Below are 26,379 nucleotides of genomic sequence, written 5' to 3'. Positions count from 1 at the left end.
ATGACGACCTTTGTATCCTGGAGCGACCAGCTTGATGTGGACCTGTCCCAAGCAGCCTATCCGCAACTTGGAGCGAAAACGCGTCGCGACGCTGGAAAAGCCCGAAAGCTTGACAGACTTCGGCGACTTGAGCTTTTCCAGCGACCTTCGTACGAACAAAGGCGAGTTACTGGCCAATAAAAGTCCTGATGAACACTTCAGTATTTCCAAACGGAGGTCAACGAGAAGTCCGGCTGATCGACCTCACAGCACGCCTCGAATGGCAACGCAAGCGCCTGTACCCTCAACAGCAACGCGCGACCGCCGAAAACCTCCTATGTTGCACCGCAAAGCAACAAGCCGCTTCATCGTCGTTCAAATAAGGTTGACTTGGTCGTCGCGCCAGGGTCCTACCAGCGCAGTAACAAACAAGGGCGGCGGGCTTGTCAAGATCGCGAAGATCGTCTGAATCGCGGGGCCCATATCGAACCAAGGAGTCGAGAGCCGATGATACTGCAACGGGGTCCTGACAATATCGGTGGTGTCAATCCAAAATGATGGGGCTCGCGGTGGAGACACTTAGGTTGCTCGCGACGGAAGGGCCTTGCACGACTTGTGCGCTTCGAGAGTTATTCCTCGAGGCACTCCCTCCCTTTATATTGGACGTAGCTTTGGGGCGTCTTTCGGCCTGTCTTCACTTCTGTCTGCGACATCCACTCCACAAAGCAGGCGACGCGGTTTTCAACTAAGCAATGTTGAGGACTTCAGGTCGTGACCACTGGATGTCGGATCCACCGTTTCCCCTCAAAGCCTCATGGCGGAAACTGTGGCTCATCATTGGGGATTGGGCGAGCAACAAAATTCACATTCGAGCGGTCGCTCGAGCGTTTGCTGAGGCCGTTCAGACACACTGTTCATCTGCACAATCCACGGTGTCAAGACATCGTCGAAAGGGGATGTCTGAGCGAATGTTTCATTCTGCTAGCGCGCCTAAACCAACTTCAAGTGACGCGGAAGCCGATCCTGCTCAGAAGCCCTCGAATTTCCACGAGCTGCTGCGGACTCAGAAGCTTCTAGACCATCACTGAGGAAGTATTCTCATTCAATCCATATCCATTTCTCTAGGGTAACAAAACAGTCCTCCAAGCCCGTACTTACTAGCTGCCGAGTAATCGACATCTGCGCAACCCCTCCAAATCGGCGAGACAGCCGGTATTGACGGTGTTGCGCAGATTCGTGCTGCAACAATCTGAAGCCCTTTCAGCGCACTACTACAGTAGATGCTAGAAAGTGCGTACGTTCCGACATCGGGTATACTCTCGCGCGTGAAGAACGCCCCAAAACTTTGCGGAAACTCCTCATACGGGGAGGTTGAACTTCTTGCCTTGAAGAACTCTGGACAATATTTCGTCAGCATCATGCGCCGTCACGCTCCAACCTCCATGTTGTTTCACTCACTTTGTGTAGTAAATCCAGAAAAAGTCCGAGTACAGAATGGTCTGGATGATACCCGCGATTTGAGCGATGGGGTCAACGTAGCCCTCGGCGAAATAGCGGTATATCCAGTTTGGAATGTAGAGCGCTCGGTATGCGCCCAATGCGAAGAGGTAGTGGGTCGTAATCGTTTCGGCCTCGCCAGTGCGCTGCAGCATGAAGAGCTGCGGCAAGATGGCGACCGACTCTAGCCAAATTGAGAATGACCAGAGCATCTGAAATCGTCAGCCTTTCCTCAAGCTTGCCCTTTCAACCCAACGGGATTCACGCACCTCGGTTGGGGTGTACTTGTAGGGGAACAAGATGGCCATGACCGCGCTCGCACCCAACAAGTATTGGACCTTGAATGTGTCGAGGTTGGGGTCGTGAGTCGGCTTGTAGTCGTTGAGCATCAGGTAGACGGTGTACGCCGCCGACGAGATGAAGATGATCTTGAAGATGGTGTTGTAGAGCGCGCCGGGGTCGTAGAAGGTCCAGAGGAGGTCAATGTAGCGTGTGACGTATACCATCAGGTACAAGAACTGCGATTTGAACGAGATGCCATTTGCGCTCTGCCAAATTGTCGCCCCAGGTCAGCGTCGCGTTTGTGTTGGGCGCGTCGCAAGCTCGTTACGGAGCTGTCGGGAGCTTTGCTTGCTCTCGAGCATAGCGTTCGCTGGCGGGGTCAAGGACGTACGTTTGTCGATTTCATCTTCTGGAGCAGGATCAAGATCGATATGAGGTGGGACAAGTCCCCTGCGAATCGATTTCATGTTAGCATGGTCTTGTTCTGCTTGCCAGCAAGCTCGAGCTTTGTTGGGCAGGCTCAGGGCGAGGCCATTGAGAGGAAGGCAATGCAGACATACCCAGTAACCTGAAGATGTTCATCGTGCACAGTGTGTGAGCCTCGAGGGCGATTCCAGGTCGAATTGGGTGGTGGATGTCGCAAACTGCTGTTGTGAGGAAGCTCACGTCTGGACACGATGCAGGAGAGGCGTGACGTAAGCAAGAGATCCCTGCCTGCAAGGAAAAATGTCACTGGCACCTCCCTCAGCTTTCAGGCTTTCTGCAATTACATCTACATCGGCTGCCTTCTAACGACTCGGTGTGCACGTCAATACCAGGCTTTCGAGTGTGGCATCGTAATTCCTTCTTTGACCTCTGTCGAATTCGCCTCTGCCACCAACCTATCATGTCGAAAAGCTCCCCATCAACACAACCCCGAGATGAGCATCTCTGCGCCTATTGTTCGTCCAAAATTGCAAGAACGGCTCTCAAACGGCGTTGAGCAAATGCTATCTGGCCGATGCATCTCATGAAGCAAACGCAGGAGCGTAATCAGTTCCAGAGCTGGACGTAGATCTGGCCTCAGGGCTTCGTCTCAACACTCGATGTCCACAGAGACGCCAAGCTGGAGAAAATTGTCAACCACGGTAAGCACATTCTCGGGTGCAGGCCAGTTTGTTCTTTTCCGATTGTTCAGCAAAATGAACCTGTTGCTCGCGTCCGTTTCAGTGGGAAATATAGAAAAATAAGGCTATGGTCAAGACGATGTGCGCCAGAGCGCAGCGAGCAATGCTACCTACAACATTTTTGACGACCGAATCACCACCACATGTTGAGCTTGCCACAGCCATCGATGGTTTGGGCCTGTTTGGGCTTCACTTGTTGAAAAATTGTCGTTGTTCAATTTCCGGACCCCCTTCTCTGTTGAGCCTACAGAGCCACAATTTCCAACGCTCGAAACTTTCTCAAGCTGCGATTCCCTGGATTTGCTTCTCTGGCTAACCCTCAGGTCGATGTGACCTGGGTCTTCGAGCACAGCCTCTCGCGACAATCCATGGGTCGACATGCCCAGGGCGTGAATGTCCCTGTTCTCGAAACGGATGGCCCAACGAACCAAAGAACTTGGTGGACGATATGTCTGTGCGCATTGCGATGTGGTCACAAACCTGAACCACAAGAGAGAGGGTGGTGAGAGTGGTCAAAAACCATGGTTGACGCTTGAATCCCTGGGCATCCGACGGTCGAAAGACGAAGTGCTGTTGAGCCGGTAGCCTGTCATGAAGACCGAGGAGCCAGCCCTTTTGGGAAATCATGCAATGCCAAAACCAGGCTTATGTGGTCCCTCTTCATCATTTCTCTAGCCCTGCACTCGGAAACCACGGTCCCAATTGGTTGGGGATCCGAACAAGACGACGTACCCATTCATGGCCCAAGATGATCTCACTTGTGCCCTCACTTCTGCCCCCACCCTCAACCACAGCCCCAACCGAAGGCGTCAACTCCGCACAAGGACCTCGCTTCTTGTTCCAAGATTGGAGCACAAGCAGATAACACAGGCAGATAGCACAGGCAGCTCATTTCCCCCCCAAAACAATGCCCACGGACAAAGACGAGGCAAGGGACGCCAGAACCAGTAAGCTGGACGGTGGCCCGAGCGATCTCCGCCCGTCCAACACGTTTTGAACGAGATACAAACGACTTATGAACGATTTTCGCAAATGCTACGTTTGAAGTTGCGGTTCCTTTCCAGTTTCGGACGCATGCAGGCGCCTCTCAGCAGACTCGTGTTGCGGCGTTGTTACGCAGCACCAAGGCCAAATTGTACAGTTTCGCATGGACACGCCGTGAGAAGCCTTTGATTTGCAAGGAAGAGGTGTGTAGTGACATAGCAAAGCTTCCTTGCGAAGACCGGAAAGCAGCGCTAGCCGCGTTAGGAAAGTTGCCAAGAGACGTTCAAGTCCTCAGCGAAGCGACAACCGAATGCTGCTGCGACTCATTATGCTGTCTTCAAAATTACTGGGAAATCGACTACGTGGACAGTCTATCAAGCTGCGAAACACCGCGGCCAAAATGAAGACGCTCCTGACCACAAGACACAGGTCGCCCTCGACAAGACGCTGCGAGCGCGCTGATTGGATCGGCCGCGCAACTTCGGACGTCTGCGAAGCGCAAGACGCAGGCATCCTTCTGATCATTGGCGCAGCCAGCAACATCGGACGCAGAGCGCGGTATTTTTGCGAGTCCACGACGCGGCATGATTCGCCGGTCTGCAACTTTGAACGTAGTGGAGATGTATGTGTGACTTTGCATCAAACTTCGTGCCATTCTTGTTTGATTGGCGGCTCGTCCAACTTCGAACGCCTGCAAATGGAAGCATCGGCTACATGCGTTTGACGGGCGGAGCCTATTGGTCGGGTTGGTTGCTTTGAACGTAGCATCTGCGTGTACCCGGAGTTGCGTGTGGAGATGCGCTACTTGCATTAGCGTCTTTCTCCCCCGCCTGCCGCTGCGCCCTGCAGGGGATGATCATCAACCAATCCTCGTCTTTGGTGTCGGGCAGCTGCCGCTGTGATCTGGAATTGTTTATCAAACGATGGTCACAGGTATCCCATTGTCTGCTTGGGTAGTTGGCCAATACGGAGCGGGCCCTGGTGAAAAGGACTACCAACACGCGCTTTGGTGCGCTTGAAAGGTCTGATCGATATTGGGAGATGAATCGGGAAATGCATCCTTTTTTTCGCATTGTTTGGGTCACACTGTGCGACCATGCTGTGCAACAGTCTCGATTGGCGCTGCTGTTCCGACTTCGGCCTCTCTCGGATGAGGGCTGCGGTGAAGAGCAGAACACGAGCAGTACAAATCTGCAAGACGCTTGGAAAGGCTGTTGCAGTCATGGCGTGATTGGATGATATTCCAAGATCGATCGTCTCTCCTTCTCCTGCATATTCAGCATGCGAGTAACATTGCACAACCTCGCTTTATCGGGACCGCACGGATTGGCCAGTTCTGCGCAAGGGCATGTTGGTAGCCCACGGGCAACGGCATCAATGTAATCCACCAGTCTTGGGTATCTGAGTAAATTGATCTTCAAAGAGTCCAGGAGCATGCATTGGAATTACTCCCCGCCTGCCAAAAACTCGCCCATCTCGAAGCTGACGCTGCGCCCGAGTTCTCGTACGAACTCATAGCCGTAGTTGACTCTCCACTTGCAACTTCCATCGAGAGGATCCGCTCCGGCTGCTCCAGACCTCAAAAGCAGGCGTAGCGAGGATAGGGTCGCAATCTGAGTGTAAATGTCTGCTGTCGGAGCAACAGAATGCGGCAAGATAGCGTTGAATATGGATAGCAGACGGTCTAGTGGAAATGCCGACGGGGTAAGAAGGTTCCGAGGTATCTGGAGTTGTCAGCTTTCAAGTTGCGAGTGCTTATTTTCGTAAACAGACCTTTCGATGTTTTGGTACTCTGCCAACTTTGACTGCTCCGCCCTTTTTCTTCCTCTTCTTCTCGCTAGCTTTGGTGAAGTATATGGTGTCCTGGCGTGCAGGGTTGAAGGATGCCAAGTACGCCGCACACAGCAAGTATTTGGAGTAGTAAGGGAGCTCGTGCGTGACTGTCAATAGAATGTCAGCATCAAGACTAAGTAAATGCGTCTGCATCGACTGACCCTGTGACTTGAGCTTGGACACGCCTGTTGTCTCGCTCGGCACAACACTTTCCACCAAGGCGCTCTCGCTTTGGAACAATGCTCTTCGATGGACCAAGAGCCTTGACAGGTCTCTTGTGCCAAAGGTGCCGTCTCGAATCGGCGTGACGAACGGATCCCACAACTTTCTTGCCAGTGCCTCGAAGCTCCTGACATCTCTGGCCGCACTTTTGGCTAAAGCGTCCCACACGACACCTAGGTATCTTGTCCATAACCAGTCTTTATCCTCGGCCGCAAGCTCGTCGTCATACTCCTTTGATGGGGACGGTGGTTCGAGGAAAATGTCTGGCGGGTTTCGAGCGACTATCCGAATCGACTCGTCGCGGGTATAAGACGGAAAGTGGATGAACGGCGTGCATGCGGCGTGGAGGCAGCCCGCTCTTGTAACTGATACTATGAGGATGACACTCAGCGACGGTATCTGCGTCTGTCAGTCTCGTGAAACCTTTGAGTAGGGACAACCGCCGCGTACCACTTCACCAAGTCGCGCCAGCGCGGGCAAGAGGGTTGGCGGAGTCTCTCGCTGCCTGTCGACACCATCAAACACCAGCACGAAGCGCTCTCTCCCTTCCAAGAGACGCCCCAAGTGCACAAACAGTGCGCTAATGTTTTCGCATCGAGCGTACGGACTTCGGTCAAGGTCTGGGTCGTCCACAGCGTCAAGGCATGCGGCGAGTGTCCTCTCCAGCAAATGGCGCCCTGTTATACATTCTCGCGATTGAATGATGGCATGGTTGATCTTGCGCGACTCAAGGACGTCCCTCGTGATCGTACTCTTCCCGGTAGCGGCAAGGCCGTGGATGACAAGCGTGGAAGGACTGGGCAATGGAGACTGAATGCAAGTCAGTATGCGAAAGAACAGTCTCAAGAGCGCCTTACGTTGTACAGATACAGTAATTGACGGATCTGGAGAGCGCGACAAGGATAACCTTCGCTGAGAGACGTGAAGAGCAGCTCTTCCGGAAGCATTGCGAATGTTCGGTGGTGATGTGCTGCTCGCGGAGGGCGTGCTTCGCGCGTCGAGGTCGCGTCCGTGCGTTAGCTTTGCAGGGGCCGGGGCCGGGGGTGATCCAGATGGAAGTTGACCTGAGGCAAGCACGCATGAACTTGAAATCAACTGCAGGCTGAGTGTCAGCTTGTATTGGCCTGCTTTGGCGTGGTGGTCCTTACACATTTTGTGATTCGAGATGCCAATGATTTATTGTGGACAAGAAAATGGCAAAACTGTTGGACCAGAAAAGGCGACTACGACATACAAATTCAGCCTGCTTTCAATGCTTGAATCTCTTGGAGTTTTCACCATTAAAGTCCACCCGCTTCCAGACACTGACTACCCTATTTATCAAACAGCACCATCAGAATCTTGCTACCAGCTCTGCTAGGGCGCGCGCTGCTTTGAGGCAATTTGAGGTAAGGTAGACTGTGTCTCTAATCTACCCAGCCTGCTTGCTGGCGAAATTTGCTGCATTGTGGTCTGCCACCCCTGGCATGTTTCTGCAAAACTCCGAGCGTCTCCTCCGTCTCCCAAAATGCCTTCAACACTGGCTCATTCGGAGAGTTTGGTCGAGTGCAGTCGGTATTTCCTTTCAACTTCAGTTACTGTCCAATCGGACCGCGCCCCATGCACAGACACGCAAAATCTGGCCCCCAGTAAGCCGAACCATTTTGCGTGATCTTGCCCCAATGCTCAAATGGCTTGAAAAAGGCCCAGAGCCCTCTGTAGCACATTCTGCAAAATCTGCCCTAAATATATACCCTAAATGCGAGATCATTCCTCAACCAAGACAGTAGTACAACTGCTGTTCCTCCTCTTGGTGTAGTTGGTTTATCACGTTCGACTGTAATGGAATTCAATGCCATCGAAAGGTCCCTAGTTCGATTCTGGGAGGGGAGAAACCACTTTCTTTTTGCTCTTTTTGTTCTTTGGAAGAATCATTGTGGGGTTCCAAAGGCGCTCGTTCTTTTGTTGAAGCGGAGGCGATGAGGTCGAGGTCGGGCTAGAGCTGTTAGCCGAGAGGGCTGGAACATCAGAGCCAGGGTGGCAACGTTGCAGTGACCTCAATGGCAGCAACCTGTGCAGGAGATGGACGGCATGTATGTTTTCCTACACGCATCGTTGAAGGTCGCCAGGAGCTTCCAGAACGAGCCTGTAGTCGCTGCTGTATATAGGCGAGCGAGCCAATAGCAAACACCAAGGGCGACATCCGGATAGATTGTTCGGCTTAAGGACACCCCATGTGGCTTGCAAGAAGCCTGTGAAGAAGTGGCCCGGCGTGCAAAGCAGCAACGACGGTTTAGAAAGGACTGGAGGGGAGATCATTGCGACAAGAAATGAAGGTAGGAAAGTGTGAGGACAGGAAGCGATTGAGAGGCTAGCATGCCACAAGATAAGAGATCAAGGGAAATTACATGTACTTTACCGATACCCAGGCTTGCTGCAAGAACTGATACCGACATTTGGCACCAATGCTTCATCAAGGTCCGGTGGAATGTTTGAGTACCGCTTGAGGGTTTGGGAGGAATGGTCCAATCCAGCAGACACCGAACAAAATGCAGACAGTTGAACGCCTTGACCAAGCATCATTGTCGAAATGACCAAATCGAAGATGTTGATGGGTTGTTTGAAAAGCTGGGAAGAGTCGCAGCCGCGCGCCTTGAAATACCTAGCCGCGGGTCTGACGCAATGGCTCGGCGCGTACAGCACCACCAGACGACACCAATCGCGCCTCAACTCCAGTCAACAACCAACTCCACAGCCAGCACAATGCCACGTCCTCCCGAGATATCAGAGATTCCTCCGACCCCGGACCTACTTCGCCACCTCCATAGCGTCCTTCTCGACCTCTCCAGTTACCCTTATCCTCACGTCCCCAACCCGCCTGACGTCAAAAAACGGGCTTCCGTTGCCCTCATCATACGCATCCAGCCGCGCTACAGTCACCCGCCACCTCCCGCCGATGCCAATGGCAGCTATTCCCCCGGAAATCAAAACAACAATGAACAGCAAACGGTAGAGCAACGGCTCGAAGCCTTCTTCAGTCAAGAGTGGGTGCAGAACGGCGACCCCGAGGTCCTGTTCATCAAGCGGGCACACCGGCCAGGTGACCGCTGGACAAGCCATGTCGCGCTGCCGGGCGGACGACGCGACCCAACCGACGACAGCGACCGAGCCGCCGCGGTGCGCGAGACGGTGGAAGAGGTGGGCATATCACTGGACGCGGCCAACTCCATCGCGGTGGGCAACCTGCCCGAGCGCGTCGTGACAACTTCCTGGGGCAAAGTGCCGTATGTCTCGCCCCAACCCCACGCCGCGCCACTTTACCATATGTACTCACCGTGGAGAAGCCTGATGGTGCTGTGCCCCTTTGTGTACGTGATGACGGGCCCGGAGCCGCCGGCGCTGCGGCTGCAGCCCAGCGAGGTCGCCAGCGCGCACTGGGTTTCTGTGCGCGCGCTGCTGAGCCCCGGCCAGCGGACCTTTTGGCACGAGGACGTATCGAACCGGCTGGCGCGACAGGAGTTTGGGCTCAAGCGCGCGTTTCTGCGCTTCACGCTGGGCAAGATGATATTTGCGGCGGTGCGCCTCATCCCAAGCCACTCGAGCTTCGCGTCGACGATTCCCGGCTTCGTGCCCGACGATGTTGTGGCGGCTGCGTCTACTTCGTCGTCTTCGATAGCGTCCTCCTCCTCTGCCTGGGGCTCGATGTCGCTCGCCCGCATTGCTTCTGGCGCCCAGACGGATTCCGCAACCGAATCGCCGCTCTTACTCTGGGGCCTCACGCTCGGCATCATGGCCGACTTTCTCGACTTGATTCCCCCGCACAACTCGGTCCGCTTGTGGACGTACCCGACGTTCACCTCGCCCGACGTGCGCTTCATTCTCTGGGCCCTGTCGTACCGCTTCCGCACGCGCAAAGCCAAAGAGGTGCTCGGGGTCCTCGACACGCCTGAACCTGTACCCCAGCCGACGGGCGGCGTCACGGCCATTGAAGAAGGCCTCGAGGCTGTGGGCACCAGGAATGACGAGTCGGTCGTCATCGTTCAGGCGGAAGAGGGAGAAGCCGACGCCGCGCCTGAGTCTGGCATCAGCGGGCTGGGGGTCGAGCGGTACTACAGCCGCCTGGGTCGCAAGCGGACGAGATCGAGCGCTGTCGGCGTCCTATTGGACGGCTACTACGAACTCGTCCGCAAGGCAGTGGCTGCGGCAGCGATAGGCAGGGTGTCGGTGGTCGTGGCAGCAGTGGCATGGGCGTGCGTTAGGTGGAGGAAGAGGTAAGGTCAGAGTTCAGAGGGGATATCAAAAGAAATGATGTCTCGTGGCACTGAGGCTGCATCTGGAATCATTCGTGCACTTCTACGGACAACGCTGGGGGGCTTTCATCCGCCACCACAGTTGCGTCTAAGAAGCTGTCCACCACGGCCGCTAAACTCAGGGAGTATCGACACGTATTTTGCGCCTCTTGGCCAGATCCCGGCCCTTTTCTTCCATTCTTCTACTTTCATACCATTTTTCTCCATGAGCTTTTCCTTTTGACGCCAGGCATTTTCCTCAGCGAGCAAGCGAGCAATCCATCCCAAGCCACCCTCAGCTGCATCAAGCGTGCGTTGCCCATCTCTCTCGCTCGATACCTTTCCTTGCACCTTTCAAATCAAGCTTTCCACCCGCCATATAACGAATCTCTCACGTCACGCTCAACAGCGCCAATTCAAGGTTTCCGAGCACGTGCGCATCTCTGTAGAGCAGACAGACTGATAGAGTCGCAAGTAGACTGAATATGTACCAAGAAGGCAGACTCGAGTTTCCCACAACTTCCCGTGTTTTTGGTTCGCCCGCGCGTGCCATCCCCTGCCTTTCGCTTTCTCTTGATCAGTCAGTCAGTCAAGCAAATCGTCATACAGTCCCGTCTGTTACAATACCTTGTGCACATCATCTATCCACCCACCCACCCACGAACCCACCTGCCCAGGCACCCCGCATTCCAACCAGAACAGTATCAGTCGAGCGCAACTTCTCGTGCGTGCGTGCGTGATTCGGGTCCGAGTCCAGCTCCGCTCCGGCGTCATGGTAGTGGCATGGCGTGGTGCGCAGTGGTCTTTCATCGTGTCGTATCGCGCCGTCTCGTCTCCTCGCCCGCAGCACATCACATCAGACGACGCCGTCCCACCGTCACAAGACGTCAGTCCAGAGAAGCAGGGTTCGGCGCCTCCCGCATTCCTGTGAAACGCGAAGGGTGAAACAAGCGACACGAGTCCGAGGAGTGTCGAGGCAGGGAAGGAGGGAGCACGCAATGCTCGTCCGTCGTCGTCCGTCGTGTTTGCTGGACGACATGTTGGACCACACCACCCACACGCACACGATGGCATGCCAGTGGGATGTTGCCGCCAGGCTGGAGACCTAGGTGCCTTACTGCTGCGCGCGCGCGCATTCGTGTACTCCTCTTTCCATCTGATACCTAGACGCGGCCGCTCCCGGAGTACTGTTCATCTCGACATGCATACATCTCATGCATGCGCAAAACGTCAGACACAGAACGAATGGATGATCTCGGCGCGATCAGCCTAGCCCCATGTGGTGGGATGGACATCAGACGAAGAGGCTTTGAGTAGTTGGTTGAAGAGAGAAAGTGCTCAAGCTACATACATAGGTAGCATTCGTGCGCTTCAACGTGTGATGGATAAATGTATCATAGACAGGGTAACGGAGCATCCAATCTCTGCAGTCAACGCAAACAACGAGCACTCGAGTGAGTGGTGTAGTCAACAACACACATCCAAGGTCGATGATTGTAGCATTTTTATAGACGACTCAACGCAACCCGACGCCTACGACTGACCGACCCATCTATATACAATGACAACGACAACGAGATGGTGAAAAAGGGAAGAGCGCCGCCACACGCCGACTCCAGCAGACAGACGTCGTCAACAACGTGGAAAGATCAGACATAAGTAAAAGGAAAAGAAATGACGTTTGAGATGATGGAAATCAGGAAATGGAATTAAAGACTCGCTTGAATCGCTTGCTTGCTTGCTCGCCGCGCCAACACTAGTCCCCGCTCGTCAACAACCCCATCCGGCCATTTTTAGCGTTTTTTTCGTTTCGTTTGGTCGCATGGTCCAATAAGAGAACAAGGGGAAAAAAAGGACATCCTAAGCGTCGATTTTCTTTTCCGCGGAACGGAGCCGACGAGCAAATGGTTTACCAAGAGGCGCCAACACTTTTTGCAGGAAGAGTTGCAGGAGGGAGGGATTCGGAGAAGGCGGGTTCAAGAGGGCGGTGATGGATTAGGTAGAGGAGCAGCTTGTCCAGATCTGTTGATTGGTTTACTGCTGCTGCTTCTGTTGTTGCAGCTGCTGCTCCTTTTGCTGGACCTGCTGCTGCTGCTTGTTCTTGGCGGCTTCGCGCTCCTTCATCTTGCGCTCCTCAGCCTCGACCATTTCTGGGAGCGTGTTAGCGTCAGGCACGGAGTGAGTGTAGTAGTGGCACGGCTTACCTCTCCACATGTCCTCGCCCTGATATCTCTCGTGGTGAATCTTCTTCTCGACGTAGTGCGAGTGGGTGGGGTCGTTGGGGTCGAGCACCTTGACCGTCTCCCAGCGGCCCTTGCCCTGGTTTGCGTCGTTGGCCTCGAGCGCGAAGCTGGCCAGCAGCACGGCGAGCGTCAGGCCCTGCGCCCACACACGCGCCTGCACAATCTTCTGCGCCGTCGAGAGGTACGGGTTGCGGGCGACGATGCCGAACGACGCGCCCATGGACGCCAGCCACGCGGCAAACACAATCGAGTAGCGGTTCTCCGTCGCCCACTCCTTGGCCCGCGTCGCGCCGTCCTTGCTGGCTGCCAGCAGCTCCGCCTGTTGCCGCTCTTCTTCCTCCAGCTGCTTCTTGAGCGGGTTCGTCTCGATGTCATATCGCCGCGAGGAACGGTCGGCTTGGATGATTGCTGCGGTGAGAGCACGTCAGTCGTCTGTGAAGCGGAGGGCGTTGAGGGGCGGCTTTTGGGCCAACGTACCAGCAAACGAACCACCAGATGTGAGCAGGAACGCCTTGAAGGGCAGCGACAGTTGCCGGAACATGGGGAATCTCCTAGAGGCTGCCCACACGCCGAGCGAACTGGCCGCCAGACCGATGGCGCCTCCAGTCAAACCTCCTCTGACCGTGGCACTGCGCCGTTGTCAGCCTTCGCTCGCTTTCGTTGACTGCGGTTGCTGCGCCGCAGAGGCGCTTGATGCGAGTTGCGAATGGAGTCCTCGACTCGACAGGAACTCTGGTGCGAGACTTACTTGTAGTGTGCCTGCTCCTCCTCGGGCGTGAGAATCTTCATGATTGTTGTAAAGTTGGCGTGGTAAATGTGGTAGTAGGTAGGTCTCGCGACAGTAATGGTTCAGCGGGTTGCAATGGATCAATGGGGGCGGTAAAGCGGATGGGTCGAGGTGGAAAAAGTGGTGCGATAGAAGTGGTGAGTAAAAGTCAGACGAAGGGGGTCTTTTTAAAAAAAGTTGTCGAGCGGCGATGGCGCAGACGACATGGAGGGGGAGTGACGAAAGTTGAGGTAAACCAATGGCCCTGCCGCGGAGACGTAACGGGACTGACTGACTCTGCATGACGTCGGCAGGCTTTTGCCGTTTCGAAACTCCTAGCACCATTATTTGCTGACACACAGACTTGCCTTCCGAGCAGCACCAGCACAGCGGCAGCAACCCTCGATGTGCCCCTTGCACAGGGCGTCTAGGTTGATATCATCACCCCATTTTGGCCTGAGAGAGGGGTGCCGCCGTGGGACAGACTGCGGGCAGATAACGGTCCTCAGTCCAGTCTCTCCCCTCGTCGCATGAATCAGATGTCCATGAATCCACATCGTCGCTCTACAACCATGCCATCTCATCCGCCAGCATTCCCAGCAAAACAAACAAGCAAAACTTGCGTCAACCACACATTATCTGAGCATTGGTTTACTTACAATACCAGGCACCATCGTGGCCAATCCGGGACGCCTCTTCCGAGGCACGGCCCGGCCGCGAATCGGTGCCGACGGGACCTGAAGGACAGGAAGGAATGAATGAAAGATGCCGAAGATGCCGCAACGCAGCAGCCCTTCCCCCACAGTCTGCCCTGCCGCAACCACGCCTTCTGCCCGTGCCGCATCTCCCGCCCCTCCCGGTTCGCGCCGACGACCTCTGTGCTTTGCTTCGATCCACCCGCCGACAAAACCTTTGTTCCTGGTTGCCGCGCTGTCTGACTGGTCTGCGCTCTGGATTTCGTCGTAACCGCGTCGGGCGATGGCGGGATGGCTGGCGGGAGGGCGGGCTTGCGCTGCCAAGGTACCGGTAGGTTGCTGACTGAGTGTGAACGTGCTCGTCGGCGACGGCGTGCTTGTTTGCTTGCCCCAGAGGCTCTCCAAAGGCGCATGCGTCTTGGGACGGAACAAACGGCATCATCATTCCCCAGCGGTCGACGTTGATTGCTACTTCTGGGCCCTGTGTTCAATATTCAATGTGAGTGTTCCAGATCCGGAGCAAAGATGAGTGGAGTGGAAGCAAGACGCCCTCACGGGGACGCATGTTGAAAGGCTAGAAAGGCTCATTGGAAGCTGAGGTCCCCGCATCTATATATGCTCATGGCCAACGGCTTCGGCGAAGAGCAGATCCGCCCATGTGCTCCACATCAGATGCGCGAGACGAGATTCGATGAGGAGACTACCATGTCATAGTCAATTCTCCAAGGACGAGCATCCATCACGTCGATCAAGCCTCGTGGTTGTGATTGGTTCATTCCATTTACTTCCATAGCTACCGCCAGTACCAGCTACTCCCCAGACCTCCACGCCCCGATAAACATTACAAAGCTATTCCGTTCAAATGCCATGAGCAAAATGCGATACCAGCAAAATGGGCGCCGTCGTCAAGTCGTCGAAGAAAGACCATGCTCCACGCTCAAGGCAGCATGTAGCCCTCGCCCAACTTCACCTTCTTCGGGTTGGTGTAGAGGCTGAGGCTGTCTGCCAGAGCCGGATCAACCTTGCCCTTCTTTGCCACGGCCGCCTTGACCCTGACCCCACTGTCCGCCGCACCCTCTCCTTCGTAGCTTCCCGTGCCCGCCACACAGCTGCTAATGGTGCCCCACTTGCTGTCTGCAGCGGCCTTCCAGATGGCCGTCACGTCCAACGTCATCTCAGCCGTGTAAAAGATGCGGCAGTCGGCCTCTTCGTACACAAACTGGAGCGGCGTGCCCGTTTCGTCGCCCTCGCGGATGCCGTCCCGGACGTTGAGGTTGGATGTGTACGCCGCGCGGTTGAGCGGAACATACGAGTTGTAGTTCTCCCGGAAAGACTGGTTCCACTTGACCTGCTCCTCATCGTTGGCCAGGTCGTAGGCCTCGCGAGCCCAATACTTGATGTCCTGCCAGTAAAAATTGTTGGTTCCCTTGACACCTCCGACGGCCTGCATTGCTCCGTACTGCGAGCGGCCTCCAAAGGCAATGGTCGTCACGTTGCCTTGCTGACGCATCAGCTCAGAGAAGATGGTGCAGGTTGACGCGCAGTATCCGTCGGTGATGATGACAATGTCGGCAGCATTGAATGGCTGGGTCGTCATGTTGGACCGGTTTTCGTAGCCGCTAATCTGAATACCGCCATTGATGATGTTCATCGGGTCCGACATGTTCCAGCGGATGATGGAGGTGAAGTTGTCATGCTGGTAGACGTGCGGACCAAACTTGTCAGGCCAAGACTCAAAGGGCTTGTAGTCAACGTCAACGTCGGTGCGGTAGTTGAAAGCAGCCGGCACAATGTCCAGAGTGGTGAGATTGCCCTCCACGGCGTCGATGGTGCGGGGAATGTCCCTCGCGATCCACGAAAACTTTTGGCCGATCAAGTCAAAGGCCTCGTGAGCACGGAAGCGGGTCCCGCCATATGGCAGAATGGAGGGGAACAGCTGCTTGAACAAGTCGTAGCCCAGCAGAATCGTTCCACCGCCGTTGGCACTGACGTCGATGATCAACTTTGTCTTGTTGGCCTTTTTTGCCTTTGCGATGAATTCTGTCGAAATGTTTTGAAAGCTTTCAGGTGAAATGGATGAGCCGGTGAAGGAAGGAAGAGCAAGGACAGCGATTTCAGAGTACTCGTCGTCATCAATGTAGTAACCGGCGATGGAGTTGTCGCTGGCAAATTCGACGGGCTCAGGGTAGCCAGGAGCCGGAGTTGAGCGAGCGCGCTTGGTCGAGGTGGTGTCAGCTTCAACCTTGACCTCAGCTTCACCTTGGGCCTTTGCCAGGGCAGAGGCAGTAGCGCCAGAGTCATAGTAGAAGTAGTGGTCCGCAAGGGAAGTTCCATTTTCGACATTTCGGAACGAGACTTGGGCCCTGGCAAAGTTTTCGTACGTGGTGGTTGAGCCATTGGCAAACGTCAGAGTCGTGTAAGCACCGGGATAGACCCATCTACCACGTCCACCGCCAGAAAAGGTACCGGTTGCAGCACCGGACTCGCCGAGCTGAACCTGGGCCAAGTTGTAGAAGACGTTGTTGTAGAGGGCATCGCGATCCTGGAGCGAACCGAATTGACTCCAGTTTTCAAGGTAGGTGGCGAAATCAACGCCATCGATTTCCGTAATTGCCGAAGGAGTATAGGTAGAGTTGGGGAACGAAGCGGCCAGAATATCAGTGTACACGAATGGTTTAGGGAGCTCCTTGCCGTCGTCGGAAATGGAGACAATGGCAATGGACCTGCCCCAGGTGAAGATGCCTCCAATCGAGTCGGGGACGTAGACGAAATGACCGTCGTGGGCGGATTGAAACAGAGTGTAGAGGGCCCATCCAAAGTCGTACTCGCCCGAATACTCGTCGTTGCGCACCTTGGTCTCAATCTTGTCGAGCTCGGCCCAGATGTCCCAGGCGGGCTGAACCTTTTCGACGTACTCGGAGGGAGGGTCCTTGAGGTAGGCGACGGTGCTCTGCCAATTGATGTAGGGCTTGATGTCGTTGATGAGGTGAAGCGCAGAGGTCTTGTTCAATGGCACGCTCTGAATGCATTCGTAGGCGACGGCAGCGGGGACAGTGGGCGTAGCAGTGGCTCTTTGAGCGCTGACGAGGGAGCTGACCGAGGCGCATGGCGAGCCAACGCTGGCGCCGGTGGCATTTTGTCTGGGGTAGAGAGCGACGGGATTGGCAAAGGAAAGAAGGGCCAGTGACAGAGTCACCAGAAGAAGCAAAGGCAACTTCATATCGAAGGAGAAGAGAAAGGAGGTAAAAGAGTGGGAGCGGAGGGCACGCAGGCAGACTCCAGAATTTTAAAGAGAGAAAGGTGGAGAGAGTGGACGCAGAAGAGAGAGGAGGCTGGCGGCGGAATAAAAGTGCAGACGGTGGAGTGGGTGTGCCGTGGGCCATGATGTCCAAAATGTGCACTGCAGTGACACTGGCGGCGTGATGGAAGCCGCGCCGCGTCTCTGTGTCCACCTCAGGGCATCCATCAAGCCAGGCACAGCGACGCGGTGGCACGACCCGCCCTCCTTGCGCCCACGACGACAGGAACAGGCAATGATTGCATGCTGAGGCCTTGGATGCAATTATCTGCCTTGGTTCAGTTACGCGCCGCGAGACAGACACGGCCACTTGCTGCACGTCAGCAGTGGGGTCTTTTTTCCTTCTTCTTTGACGGCATCGCATCGCATTCTTGGACAGCGTGGCACAGCGGGGCAGCAGAGCAGAGCCGCCGGGTGGCTGGCCTGCAGCAGGATGGAGGTACCTGCACTGCACTGCACTGTGGTGTCTTGTCTTGGGTTGGTTGTCTTGGTGTTGTCGCTCCCTGTGCCTTGCTTGCTCGGCTGTGGCGCCTCTTGGCCCCGTTTCAGGCCCTCTGCCGCTGTCCTGGACCTCCATCTCCACCACCGTCCTGCCTTCTTCTCATCAACAACTCCGCTTCTTGTCTCCATCATACAGGTCATCGAATCGTCCAGGCTTTCGTCTTCCATCCCGCTCACATCGTCAGCCTCGCGCTCCGCCCATCCCCAGCCCTCATTCCAGGCCCCGACCCTGGCTCCACCAGAACGCGTGCTACTCCGCATTCTTTCTCCAGCACTACCTTCGTTTGGAACCCGGTCGTCTGCAGCTTACCGTACACGTCGACTTTTGCTGTGCTTGCATGCGCCTCTTTCCCGTCACAAATTTGACTCGGCTCCCTGCACAGCACCAAGAAATTGCTGCTTCAAAAAGTCGTATTTTGCCATGATTCGAATTACATGGTACAGACTTGTGTGAGGTCCACGCCTGCCAAGATGCAGCGCAACCGTCCAGTACCACCAAACACCAACCCACTCAGCCTTGAACGGCTGCTCTGGATAACGAGTCACGTATTCCTATGACCGGAAATACTCAAGCACAGCCCGTCGGTCCACTCGCTGGTTCGAGACCTTTGTCCGTCTGTTTCCATGCTGCCCATCGAAACTCCATGTCGTCCTAAGTCTACGAGGAGGCCTTACCAATGGGACGGCACCTCGTGGTCCTACGCCATTAGGTTCATGCCGTGCCCCCACCTCTGTCTGGTAGGTGCAGATATATGGAATACACCCGGGAACCTCGTCTTGTTTCACCGGCCCCGGAGCGACTGGTGGTCTCCAAGACTCACTGCACAAGACTTTCAAGTTGTCGAAAACATCTCAGCCAGTCTACAACTCATTGGCCAACGCCTGGTTACGGGGGTATTTCAACGGCACTGATCATATCGCGCCTTGAACCACCAGGAGACATCTGCGCCGCCTGATGGCAACGTTGCGGCCCGGGCCGCCATGTAGTAAAACTAACTCGCGCTGTTACTTTCCGACGGAGCAGGCATCGCACTGTCAGAGTCGATGTCAAGCGAAATGTCACATCTGCAATACCCGCTTGCCGTCTCAGCTATTTTCAGTCGACATTACATCCAACCGTTGCTGATATTCAATCGACTTGTCTATTTGTACGAAAGACAAAGCTCACAGAATGCGGAACGTTACTCGGCCTGAAATTCGTTGGGTGGAGCAGCGACGTAAATGACGATGCTTGTGCTTATGCTCATCTCTTTTCAACCGTCCAACACGGGCAGGTCCTGTACCAGCAAATGCAAAAACACCTCTACCCCTGTAACGTGCCACACCGAATCCAATCCAAAGCTTGGCTTCGCTCGCTTGCCTCATACCAATTCCGCATTATCCTTGGAGCTAACCAGAACCACAGCACCGCGCGCTCCATCCCGTCTTGTCCGCCGCTTCTCATCCACCTTGTTGCGCCAATCCTCGCCAAACTCGGCTGTCAACCATATCAGGGCAGCAGCAGCCATCAGAAATGCGGCGCTCAGAGTGGAATACGCGCCGATGCCGACACGATCAATGGCAGGGAGGCAGACAGCGCTGGCGAGGGCGGCAGCCAAGTAGCGAGCGACGTAGTTGCCGGCAACGACCTCAGCGCTGCGCGACTGAAAGACGTCGAGGCAGTACGTGTTGAGGCTGGGGAAGCAAAACAGCTGCGCGACGCCCTGGATGAACATGACGATGACTGGCAGCGCGATGCCACCGACGCGCTTCTCAATCGTCCACCCGTACACGACGATGCACGCCGGTATCACGATGCCCATGAATGGCAGGCTCGAGCGCAGCCGGTCCTCTGGCACCCGTTGGCCTCCCCGCTTCTTGATCCACACGCGTACGGTGCGGTCCGCCCAGCGCCCGCCCCCGAAGGTGCCCAGCACGTAGCCGAAGCCGGGTGCGAGGTAGAAGAGGCCGACTTGCGCGGGTGAGGTCAGGTGGAAGCGCGGGTTGAGGACGTAGCGGATGGGCGTGAGGAGAGAGTACTGCACCCATGTGAGTGTTCAGGGGCTTGTGTGCATTGTAAATGAAAACTCACCATATTCCAGATTAGAGAAGCAGAGGCGACGCCCTGAATGACAGACGAAGATTAGCAACGCAATGACAGTCGGATCATAGGCAGACTCACCGCCGCCATCAAATTCGGATACCGATACAACCGCACAACCCTTGTCGGATTCATCCACGCCCACAACCGCCCGGCCTTCTCCCTCCGCTTCAAACCCTTCAACTCAACGCAGCGCCGGTAGTGCGTCGTCTCGGGCAGCAAAAACGCAATGCCCAAGACGCCAACGCCACCGAGACCCGTCTGCATCCACAAAATGTGGCGCCACGAGGCGTGCGTAACGAGGATGCCGCCGAGAAAAGGCCCAAAGGCGGGACCGGCCAGCGTGCCCGACAGGAACCACGCCAGCGCCGTGCCGCGCTCGGTCGGGTGGTAGATGTCGCCGATGCAGGCGGAGCCGATGACGAGGAACGCCGTGCCCTGGATGGCGGTCAGGATGCGGCAGGCGAAGAAGGAGACGAGGTCGGGCGAGAGGGCGGAGCCGGCGCTGAAGATGGTGAAGAGGATGGCGCTGGTGAGGGATGCCTGTTGGTTGATCTAGCCGTCAGCTGACTTATCCTGTCTTCTCCCTTTTCTTCACCCCCTGGATGAGGGCTAACTCACACATCGGCGCCCGTATATTTGCCCATACGGACCCCAGAACAGCGGGCTCAGCCCCATGAATAGCATGAAAAAGGCATTGCTCAAGTCAATGATGGGACCGCCCGTGCGGAAAGTATCAGCAACCTCGGGGATGGCCGCCAAAATGGCCGTCGACGACGCCTGCGCCAGGAACCCACAAAATGAACACACAGCCGTGATGGCCGCCTTGCGGCCCGGCGAGAAGCGGTTGTAGACTTGATCCGGGGGGTTGGGCCAGGAGGAAGAGGATGTCAGCGTCCGGCCTGGGGTTGGGCGAATGATGGCGCCCGGTGTGATGTCGGTTGATGTGCTTGTTGGTTGCTTCTTGATCTCAACTGAGGGTTTGGGAGTGGGTGTCCCGCTGCCGCTGCCTGAGAGGCTCCTTGCTTGCGTCCGCAGTGGGATCGAGGCAATTGGAGCGGGTGTGGGTATTATCTCTTCGAGGTTTGGATGCGTCATTGCGCCGCGGGAGAAGTAGTGCTGCCGGGCACCACAACGGGAGCTTTCCAGAAGCAAGCAAAGGTCGAGAGAAGAGAAGTTGAGAGAAATATTGTAAGGCTAGACCGGCTGCTTTCGTGTTCCCGTAGCGGGCAGCGAGGTAGAGACTGCAGGAAAGGGGATGAAGAGAGAGAAAAAGAGGTGAGCCATGAGACAGAAGCAACGCATCGCCACTTTTAACAATGACGACGATCTCCAACCGCGTGCAAACCAATAGCCGGCCCACGGATGGAGAGGAGAAACAGACACGATGGCTGCAGAAGCGTCCGCCGCCCGTCCTGCAGGTCGCCATGCCGCGTCGTCTCGTCGTCGTGGCCGTGCCCGCCGCCGCCATCGCTCCGTCTGCTGGGCATGTAGTAGTAGCAGCAGCAAGAAGAATACCAACCGCCAACCAACCATTGCCACCCACATCTCCCACAAAGCCTCTTCGGCATTCCAACCCTTCGGCAATTCAAAAAGTCTTGGTCGTCGCTCTTGCCTGCATGCTCGGCCAACTCTTGGCAACCCTCGCACCGCACACAATTCGCCCCGCAACGACTTACCGATTCATCTTGGCTCTCATCCATCACTCCATCCATCCATCCATCCATCCGTCCATCCAGCGCCGGCCGAGAGTAAGCACTTTGACCGTAGCTACAGCAGCCCACACAGGCGCTCTGGGAAAATTTTCATGGATGGTGGTAGTGGGCGCCGCTTCTCTTCTCCGCGGAGCTAAAACGAAGTGCCCCCTTTTTGCGGATCAAAACAGATGGAGATGCGAGATTGGATGCTTTGCGTCCGTTTGCTCGCCATGCCGCCAGATCAGATAACGGTGAGGTATCCGATGAAACGGCGGTGGCTGTCATCCATGTGATTGAAGACGAGGAGAACAAAACACGAATACGCGTGGGAGTGTTGAAGAAAGAGTCGGAGGTGGTGCAGTCGGCCAATGACGTGCTGCGCAACTGTGATAGTGGACGACAGCTCCTACGCGCGACTCTGGTCTTGACTGAATGCTCGCTAGACGCAGCCGTAGCGCCTGGAGGTATCGATTCACTGCAATCCACTGGCCGCCCTCCTCTCATCGGTCAGCAGCTTTACGGTGAGCCTGCTTGGTTTGTGGCTGCACCTCGAACTCACTCGCGCGCAGCTCTAGCCTCGTCTTGGACCGGCCGGCAGCATGGACGGCTTCACCGTTTGGTCCTCTCTCGATGCTGCTGCCAGTCAGCACGCTCTCCGTGATGGAGTGACGGTGTGCTGGGAGACCGAGCATGTCGTCGCTCGCCGTCGGTCTGGGCCACCATGCGGGCGGCCGGATCCAAAAGCAGCCCGAGGGAGGCTTCGTACGATTCGACCGATGAGCCGCGGTGCAGGGCGGCGATGGATGATGACAAGCTGGGCGATAATCCTCCGGGAGAAGAGAATGTCAATCGGATTGCAAAAAAGAAAAGTGAGGCCAACGAACGATATAGATGGCGACGGCGTCTTGGTCGAATTTCCCAACCAATTGTCTGAATCGAGGCAATTGACCAAACCGTTGCGGTGCATTGGCTCGCAACAGATGCCCACAGAGGCCATTTTCGCGAATCTGGAAAACAGGCCTTGAAGGATGAGCACGAGCGACGTCAACTATACGATCGACGCGTTTGTGCCGTTCACCTGCATCGTGATTGGGTAAATTGGAATGGCGGGAGGTGTGCGGGACAGGATTTGGCGGATCCGACCCTCCTGCAGTTCGACTGTCAAGACGCTTCCATCTAGCATGAGAGTGGCAAGTCGTTATGCAACCCTGTCCGCCTTGTGCACCCACCTCCACCTTTTGACAATTTGGCAAGGCGAAGAGACAGGCGGATCGGACGGGATCCTTCAACACCGTGACGTTGACACTAATTCGGCGTCAGATGCTCCGCAGGATGGATCTCGTTAGTCGACACCTGACTTGAACAACAGCGGTGTGTGCAAGTTTTGGTTGTCGGCAAGAGATGTCGGCACGAAATGTCGGCCTCGGAGACAGAAAATTCGTCACGGACGGAGACAAGCATGGACCGAGAGGACTGGAATTCCAGGCTACGAAACGCCAATGACCTTTGCACGATTCCCTCATACCAAGTTGCCCCTCAGCTCTTGCTCTCTTTCGATTGCTTCAAACAGGCTCTTGAAATTGCCGGCTCCAAAGCCATCAAAGTTGCGCCTCTGGATGATTTCGATAAACACAGTGGGTCGGTCCATGAGGTGCTTGGTGAAGAGTTGCAGCAGGTAGCCTCCCTCGTCAAAGTCGATCAAAATGTCCAACTCCCGGATCTTGTCAAAGTCCTCTTGCAGCTGCCACTTGTTGGCGCTCGCTGTGCGTGCCAAACGCTCGCGCATGGACGTGTAGTAAGTATCTGGTACTTTGATGAACTCGACACCGCGCTGCTTGAGGGCTGTGATGGTGGCGATGATGTCATGGGTGCGCAACGCAATGTGCTGCACGCCGGGCCCGTCGTTGAAGTTGATGTACTCCTCGATCTGGGATTGCTTCTTGCCAGTGGCGGGCTCGTTGATTGGCATCTTCACGACCTCATTGGGCGAGGCCATGACGATGGACTTTAATGCAGAGTAATCACTAACCGACGTTAATGCGCGCGCAGTGGCGGAGAGGGTTTGAAAGACTCACGTGCAAATGTCCTTGTCGTCGACGCTCCAGAAGCGATGGAAGCCAAGAACCTGTTCATAATAGTTGCAAGCATCCTCCATTTCATCCCAGTCTTGATTGCCCACGCAGTGGTCGACCGCTTCCAAGTCGACAATGGGCAAGAATTTCGAGATCGGATCTTGCGCCGTCTCTGCCCGGTAGCCAGGCAGGAAGGAACCTTTATAATTCCGCGTCTCAATCAGCGTGTGAGTAGTGTCGCCGTATGTAGTGATGGTGGCCAAGCGGACAGATCCTTCTTTATCGCTCAACGTGTATGGAGCAGCGACGCTGACTGCGCCATTGGCCACTGCGTGCTGGTATACTGCGTCAACAGAATCCACTTCAAAAGTGACATCTGAACTAATGTTAGCTTTGACCAGGAAAATATCGCCAGTCATGCGCCAGGTCTTGCCTTTGACAGCATCGCCATGCTTTTCTTGGTGAGCATGTAGCTCCTCAACCAGCTTTGCTTCTATTTCGTCAATCTCGGCTACCTTTCCGCAACCCTTGCCGCTTCGCAAAGGGCTGGAAAGAACGAAAGTGACTTTGCCATTCCTCACCACGTGTGAGGCCATGCCACGCGAGCCAGTCTCAAGGCCCTTGTACGCAACTCTTTCAAATCCCATCCGCGTTACATAGTATGCAGCCGCTTGCTTTGCATTGCCCACATACCAGTGGACCGAATGGTATCCTTGGTAGTTGGACAGAGAGTCTTGCTCTGTTGGTAAAGCCATAGGCGCCATCTTGCAAATCGAGTGGACACAGATACCGTAGGAGGACAGGGAGAGATTCTTGTCGACCAGAGAAGAGTAAATTGGTAGGGAGAAAGTTGTGAATTCAACTTCCGGAGGTTCCACGGTGTGGAAATATTACTGACCCAACCAACGGAGCAGCGCGTCCTCCGGCGTAGTGCTGATGCCGGAAATCCGCTTTGGGCCGATTCCTGCCGCCAACGCGCCAGGCTAGAGGAGGAGCTCAATAGAGACAATGGAGATAGCGCAGGAATAGCCGTCACGTGTCTCGGCTTTAGTCGGCTCAGCGCATGCGGTGCCTCGAAACTGACTTTCGACGTGCCCCAGATTCCATCTTTTGGCGCAATGTGACCGGCTGCGGGGAGGCGAGGGGCGCAAGTTCGAGGCGTTCAGGTAGGTCGGCTAGCCCACAAGCTTGCTTTGAAAGAACAACATCTGTCTCCTGCCAACCCCAACCCGCGAACCACCAAATCTTCGTTTCCGCAATGGCAGACGTCAACACCGCACTTTCTTCCAACGATGCCAAAGTTCTTTCTGCAATTTTTGACCCCGAATCCTCCCCTTCAACATCCGTTACAATTAAAAGTGATTGTCAAAAACTTCCGCACGTTCCCGACGCACTCTTACCACCCCTCCAATTGACGGAACGAGACGCAATTCGTTCGCTAGGGACGTCGACGCGACCAGACAAAAAAGACATCAAATCTGCAATTGATTCCTTGAGTCTCTTGATCGAGAGGAATCCTCAGTATGCTTCTGCGTACATGAATCGTGCGCAGGCGCTCCGGCTTTTGATCGACGACGATGGAGACTTTTTTCATGCCAAAAATTTGGAAACTACGAGCGCGTTATTCGGAGACTTGGCCAAATGCATCCGCCTCCTATCTCCAAAGTCTCCACAAGATGCAGTATCTCCTCTGCAAGCTCGTCTCTTGGCCACGTCTCATACCCACCGCGGATATCTTTTCTTGAAGGCAGCGAAGGCGGCTGGACAAGGCAGTTTAGAGGCTGGCCCGGATGAGATCAAGGGCAAAGACCGCAACGAGTTGGAAGAGAGAGCAAGCCGAGAATTTTACGCCGGTGGAATGTATGGAGATCAAATGGCGAAACAGATGGCAGTCAAGACGAATCCGTACGCCAGACTGTGCGGAGCAATTGTAAAACAAGCCTTGAAGCAGGACGAGTAGGCGAATAGGTAGTCGAATGCTCCCTTGATTGATCTCGGTGGATGTCTCGATGGTACGTTAGAGGAGTATGAATGCTTCTTGTCATGGTCCATGCGTATGAAGCCTCCCTGTCTAGGATCGAAACGGCAAGTTGCGCCCAGAACTGCAATCTTTTCGTGGATCTGTGCTACTCAATCTTCAAAGTGTGAGTTGACATGGTGTGCAACGGCGGTCTCATCGCCCTCGAATTGATGGCAGACAGGGCAGACTTGAACAGCAGAGTTGAGACTTGGGGATTCAAACGATCCGCGCTCACTACGTTCCTGAGACTCTTCGCGCAACGGGTGTCCCGGGGGGAGTAGGTCTCCCAAACTGTACCCCGATGGTGGCGCGTTGAGTTCTTCTTCCTCTCTGACATCGCGGTACCTGATCTGGAAGCGTGATCCGGATGACGCGCCAACTCCAGTCGAAGCGAAGTCTCGGCTGGGCTCTCCATTTCTGCCCAGATTGCCCAGGCCCTGCGATCCATCTCTTGCTTCGACGTCTGTCGCCATGCGTTGCACGCGGCCAACTCGACCGTCGACGAGTCGCACTTTGATTCCTCTGGGATGATTGCCACGCGTCAAGATTTCGGAGACTGTTCCCTGAACTTGGCGACCGGTAGGCTGATCAACTTTGAGGACAATGGAGACATGTGCACCCGCAACGACTTGGTTGATGGTTGGAACTTGTGCGGCGCTTGGAGGAGCTGAACGGCCGCCTCGACCTCTTCCTCTGCCACCACGACCGCGCCCTCGGTCGCCACGCGGTCGGACCTGGTGCGGAGGACGGTCGTTGGATTGCAATGTCATGAGTTG

At 55.4% G+C, this 26,379-nt stretch overlaps 11 protein-coding genes and 1 non-coding gene across 12 annotated transcripts; 5 read left to right on the top strand and 7 right to left on the bottom strand.

The window, feature by feature from the left end:
- Positions 1-906: 906 nt before the first annotated feature.
- J3D65DRAFT_632054 (er lumen protein-like protein retaining receptor) lies at positions 907-2,413 on the bottom strand. Its single transcript, XM_066800974.1, has 5 exons — positions 2,319-2,413; positions 2,150-2,208; positions 1,746-2,024; positions 1,438-1,688; positions 907-1,374 (listed from the first exon to the last, which is right to left on the bottom strand). The coding sequence occupies exons 1-5, from the start codon at positions 2,338-2,340 to the stop codon at positions 1,338-1,340; spliced, it is 648 nt and encodes a 215-aa protein (XP_066653030.1). The 5' UTR covers positions 2,341-2,413; the 3' UTR covers positions 907-1,337.
- A 2,705-nt stretch (positions 2,414-5,118) lies between these two features.
- Positions 5,119-6,975, bottom strand: J3D65DRAFT_632043 (origin recognition complex subunit 5 C-terminus-domain-containing protein). Its single transcript, XM_066800973.1, has 5 exons — positions 6,821-6,975; positions 6,414-6,773; positions 5,903-6,362; positions 5,682-5,848; positions 5,119-5,632 (listed from the first exon to the last, which is right to left on the bottom strand). The coding sequence occupies exons 1-5, from the start codon at positions 6,908-6,910 to the stop codon at positions 5,354-5,356; spliced, it is 1,356 nt and encodes a 451-aa protein (XP_066653029.1). The 5' UTR covers positions 6,911-6,975; the 3' UTR covers positions 5,119-5,353.
- Positions 6,976-7,746: 771 nt separating this feature from the next.
- J3D65DRAFT_t117 lies at positions 7,747-7,835 on the top strand. Its single transcript has one exon. It is a non-coding gene; the product is annotated as a tRNA-Tyr (tRNA).
- An 870-nt stretch (positions 7,836-8,705) lies between these two features.
- J3D65DRAFT_556617 (nudix family hydrolase-like protein) lies at positions 8,706-10,217 on the top strand (the record flags this gene model as incomplete). The annotated part of the gene is made up of 2 exons (XM_066797274.1): positions 8,706-9,226; positions 9,287-10,217. 2 exons carry the CDS (start codon positions 8,706-8,708, stop codon positions 10,215-10,217), a joined length of 1,452 nt encoding a protein of 483 aa, XP_066653028.1.
- Positions 10,218-12,019: 1,802 nt separating this feature from the next.
- On the bottom strand, positions 12,020-13,577 carry J3D65DRAFT_465572 (uncharacterized protein). Its single transcript, XM_066796473.1, has 4 exons — positions 13,223-13,577; positions 12,952-13,103; positions 12,436-12,882; positions 12,020-12,381 (listed from the first exon to the last, which is right to left on the bottom strand). The coding sequence occupies exons 1-4, from the start codon at positions 13,261-13,263 to the stop codon at positions 12,266-12,268; spliced, it is 756 nt and encodes a 251-aa protein (XP_066653027.1). The 5' UTR covers positions 13,264-13,577; the 3' UTR covers positions 12,020-12,265.
- A 1,049-nt stretch (positions 13,578-14,626) lies between these two features.
- Positions 14,627-17,316, bottom strand: J3D65DRAFT_465489 (peptidase S41 family protein). Its single transcript, XM_066796470.1, has one exon. The coding sequence runs from the start codon at positions 17,153-17,155 to the stop codon at positions 14,873-14,875; it is 2,283 nt and encodes a 760-aa protein (XP_066653026.1). The 5' UTR covers positions 17,156-17,316; the 3' UTR covers positions 14,627-14,872.
- On the top strand, positions 17,316-18,229 carry J3D65DRAFT_465477 (uncharacterized protein). The gene has a single exon (XM_066796469.1). The coding sequence runs from the start codon at positions 17,477-17,479 to the stop codon at positions 18,098-18,100; it is 624 nt and encodes a 207-aa protein (XP_066653025.1). The 5' UTR covers positions 17,316-17,476; the 3' UTR covers positions 18,101-18,229.
- Positions 18,230-18,870: 641 nt separating this feature from the next.
- J3D65DRAFT_465475 (major facilitator superfamily domain-containing protein) lies at positions 18,871-21,056 on the bottom strand. Its single transcript, XM_066796468.1, has 4 exons — positions 20,436-21,056; positions 19,896-20,357; positions 19,806-19,838; positions 18,871-19,752 (listed from the first exon to the last, which is right to left on the bottom strand). The coding sequence occupies exons 1-4, from the start codon at positions 20,910-20,912 to the stop codon at positions 19,096-19,098; spliced, it is 1,629 nt and encodes a 542-aa protein (XP_066653024.1). The 5' UTR covers positions 20,913-21,056; the 3' UTR covers positions 18,871-19,095.
- Positions 21,057-21,133: 77 nt separating this feature from the next.
- Positions 21,134-22,180, top strand: J3D65DRAFT_605018 (uncharacterized protein; the record flags this gene model as incomplete). The annotated part of the gene is made up of 3 exons (XM_066798319.1): positions 21,134-21,565; positions 21,636-22,045; positions 22,081-22,180. The coding sequence occupies 3 exons, from the start codon at positions 21,134-21,136 to the stop codon at positions 22,178-22,180; spliced, it is 942 nt and encodes a 313-aa protein (XP_066653023.1).
- A 763-nt stretch (positions 22,181-22,943) lies between these two features.
- On the bottom strand, positions 22,944-24,496 carry J3D65DRAFT_465509 (Glyoxalase/Bleomycin resistance protein/Dihydroxybiphenyl dioxygenase). The gene is made up of 3 exons (XM_066796472.1): positions 24,017-24,496; positions 23,587-23,959; positions 22,944-23,535 (listed from the first exon to the last, which is right to left on the bottom strand). The coding sequence occupies exons 1-3, from the start codon at positions 24,345-24,347 to the stop codon at positions 23,031-23,033; spliced, it is 1,209 nt and encodes a 402-aa protein (XP_066653022.1). The 5' UTR covers positions 24,348-24,496; the 3' UTR covers positions 22,944-23,030.
- A 288-nt stretch (positions 24,497-24,784) lies between these two features.
- J3D65DRAFT_632023 (uncharacterized protein) lies at positions 24,785-25,804 on the top strand. Its single transcript, XM_066800972.1, has 2 exons — positions 24,785-25,727; positions 25,785-25,804. The coding sequence occupies exon 1, from the start codon at positions 24,842-24,844 to the stop codon at positions 25,541-25,543; it is 702 nt and encodes a 233-aa protein (XP_066653021.1). The 5' UTR covers positions 24,785-24,841; the 3' UTR covers positions 25,544-25,727; positions 25,785-25,804.
- On the bottom strand, positions 25,707-26,113 carry J3D65DRAFT_632022 (uncharacterized protein). The gene is made up of 2 exons (XM_066800971.1): positions 25,790-26,113; positions 25,707-25,727 (listed from the first exon to the last, which is right to left on the bottom strand). The coding sequence occupies exons 1-2, from the start codon at positions 26,074-26,076 to the stop codon at positions 25,721-25,723; spliced, it is 294 nt and encodes a 97-aa protein (XP_066653020.1). The 5' UTR covers positions 26,077-26,113; the 3' UTR covers positions 25,707-25,720.
- Positions 26,114-26,379: the final 266 nt, after the last annotated feature.

Source organism: Phyllosticta citribraziliensis (assembly GCF_038025025.1).
Source record: "Phyllosticta citribraziliensis strain CPC 17464 chromosome Unknown J3D65scaffold_9, whole genome shotgun sequence".
Taxonomy (NCBI): Eukaryota; Fungi; Ascomycota; class Dothideomycetes; order Botryosphaeriales; family Phyllostictaceae; genus Phyllosticta; species Phyllosticta citribraziliensis.
This window is presented reverse-complemented; position numbering and strand designations above follow the sequence as displayed.

Coding starts and splice junctions, on each gene's coding strand:
- J3D65DRAFT_465475 (XM_066796468.1), bottom strand. CDS start 20,912: ATGACGCATCCAAACCTCGAAGAGATAATACCCACACCCGCTCCAATT. Junction 20,358..20,435: donor AAATATACGGGCGCCGATGT/GTGAGTTAGCCC, acceptor ATCAACCAACAG/GCATCCCTCACCAGCGCCAT. Junction 19,839..19,895: donor ATCCGAATTTGATGGCGGCG/GTGAGTCTGCCT, acceptor TCTGTCATTCAG/GGCGTCGCCTCTGCTTCTCT.
- J3D65DRAFT_632023 (XM_066800972.1), top strand. CDS start 24,842: ATGGCAGACGTCAACACCGCACTTTCTTCCAACGATGCCAAAGTTCTT.
- J3D65DRAFT_632043 (XM_066800973.1), bottom strand. CDS start 6,910: ATGCTTCCGGAAGAGCTGCTCTTCACGTCTCTCAGCGAAGGTTATCCT. Junction 6,774..6,820: donor AATTACTGTATCTGTACAAC/GTAAGGCGCTCT, acceptor ACTTGCATTCAG/TCTCCATTGCCCAGTCCTTC. Junction 5,633..5,681: donor GAGTACCAAAACATCGAAAG/GTCTGTTTACGA, acceptor TGACAACTCCAG/ATACCTCGGAACCTTCTTAC.
- J3D65DRAFT_465477 (XM_066796469.1), top strand. CDS start 17,477: ATGCTGAGGCCTTGGATGCAATTATCTGCCTTGGTTCAGTTACGCGCC.
- J3D65DRAFT_632054 (XM_066800974.1), bottom strand. CDS start 2,340: ATGAACATCTTCAGGTTACTGG. Junction 2,025..2,149: donor AGAAGATGAAATCGACAAAC/GTACGTCCTTGA, acceptor ACAATTTGGCAG/AGCGCAAATGGCATCTCGTT. Junction 1,689..1,745: donor ACAAGTACACCCCAACCGAG/GTGCGTGAATCC, acceptor TGACGATTTCAG/ATGCTCTGGTCATTCTCAAT.
- J3D65DRAFT_465509 (XM_066796472.1), bottom strand. CDS start 24,347: ATGGCGCCTATGGCTTTACCAACAGAGCAAGACTCTCTGTCCAACTAC. Junction 23,960..24,016: donor GCATGGCGATGCTGTCAAAG/GCAAGACCTGGC, acceptor ACATTAGTTCAG/ATGTCACTTTTGAAGTGGAT. Junction 23,536..23,586: donor GACGACAAGGACATTTGCAC/GTGAGTCTTTCA, acceptor AACGTCGGTTAG/TGATTACTCTGCATTAAAGT.
- J3D65DRAFT_465572 (XM_066796473.1), bottom strand. CDS start 13,263: ATGAAGATTCTCACGCCCGAGGAGGAGCAGGCACACTACAA. Junction 13,104..13,222: donor GAGGAGCAGGCACACTACAA/GTAAGTCTCGCA, acceptor ACAACGGCGCAG/TGCCACGGTCAGAGGAGGTT. Junction 12,883..12,951: donor ATCTGGTGGTTCGTTTGCTG/GTACGTTGGCCC, acceptor CTCTCACCGCAG/CAATCATCCAAGCCGACCGT.
- J3D65DRAFT_465489 (XM_066796470.1), bottom strand. CDS start 17,155: ATGAAGTTGCCTTTGCTTCTTCTGGTGACTCTGTCACTGGCCCTTCTT.
- J3D65DRAFT_632022 (XM_066800971.1), bottom strand. CDS start 26,076: ATGGCGACAGACGTCGAAGCAAGAGATGGATCGCAGGGCCTGGGCAAT.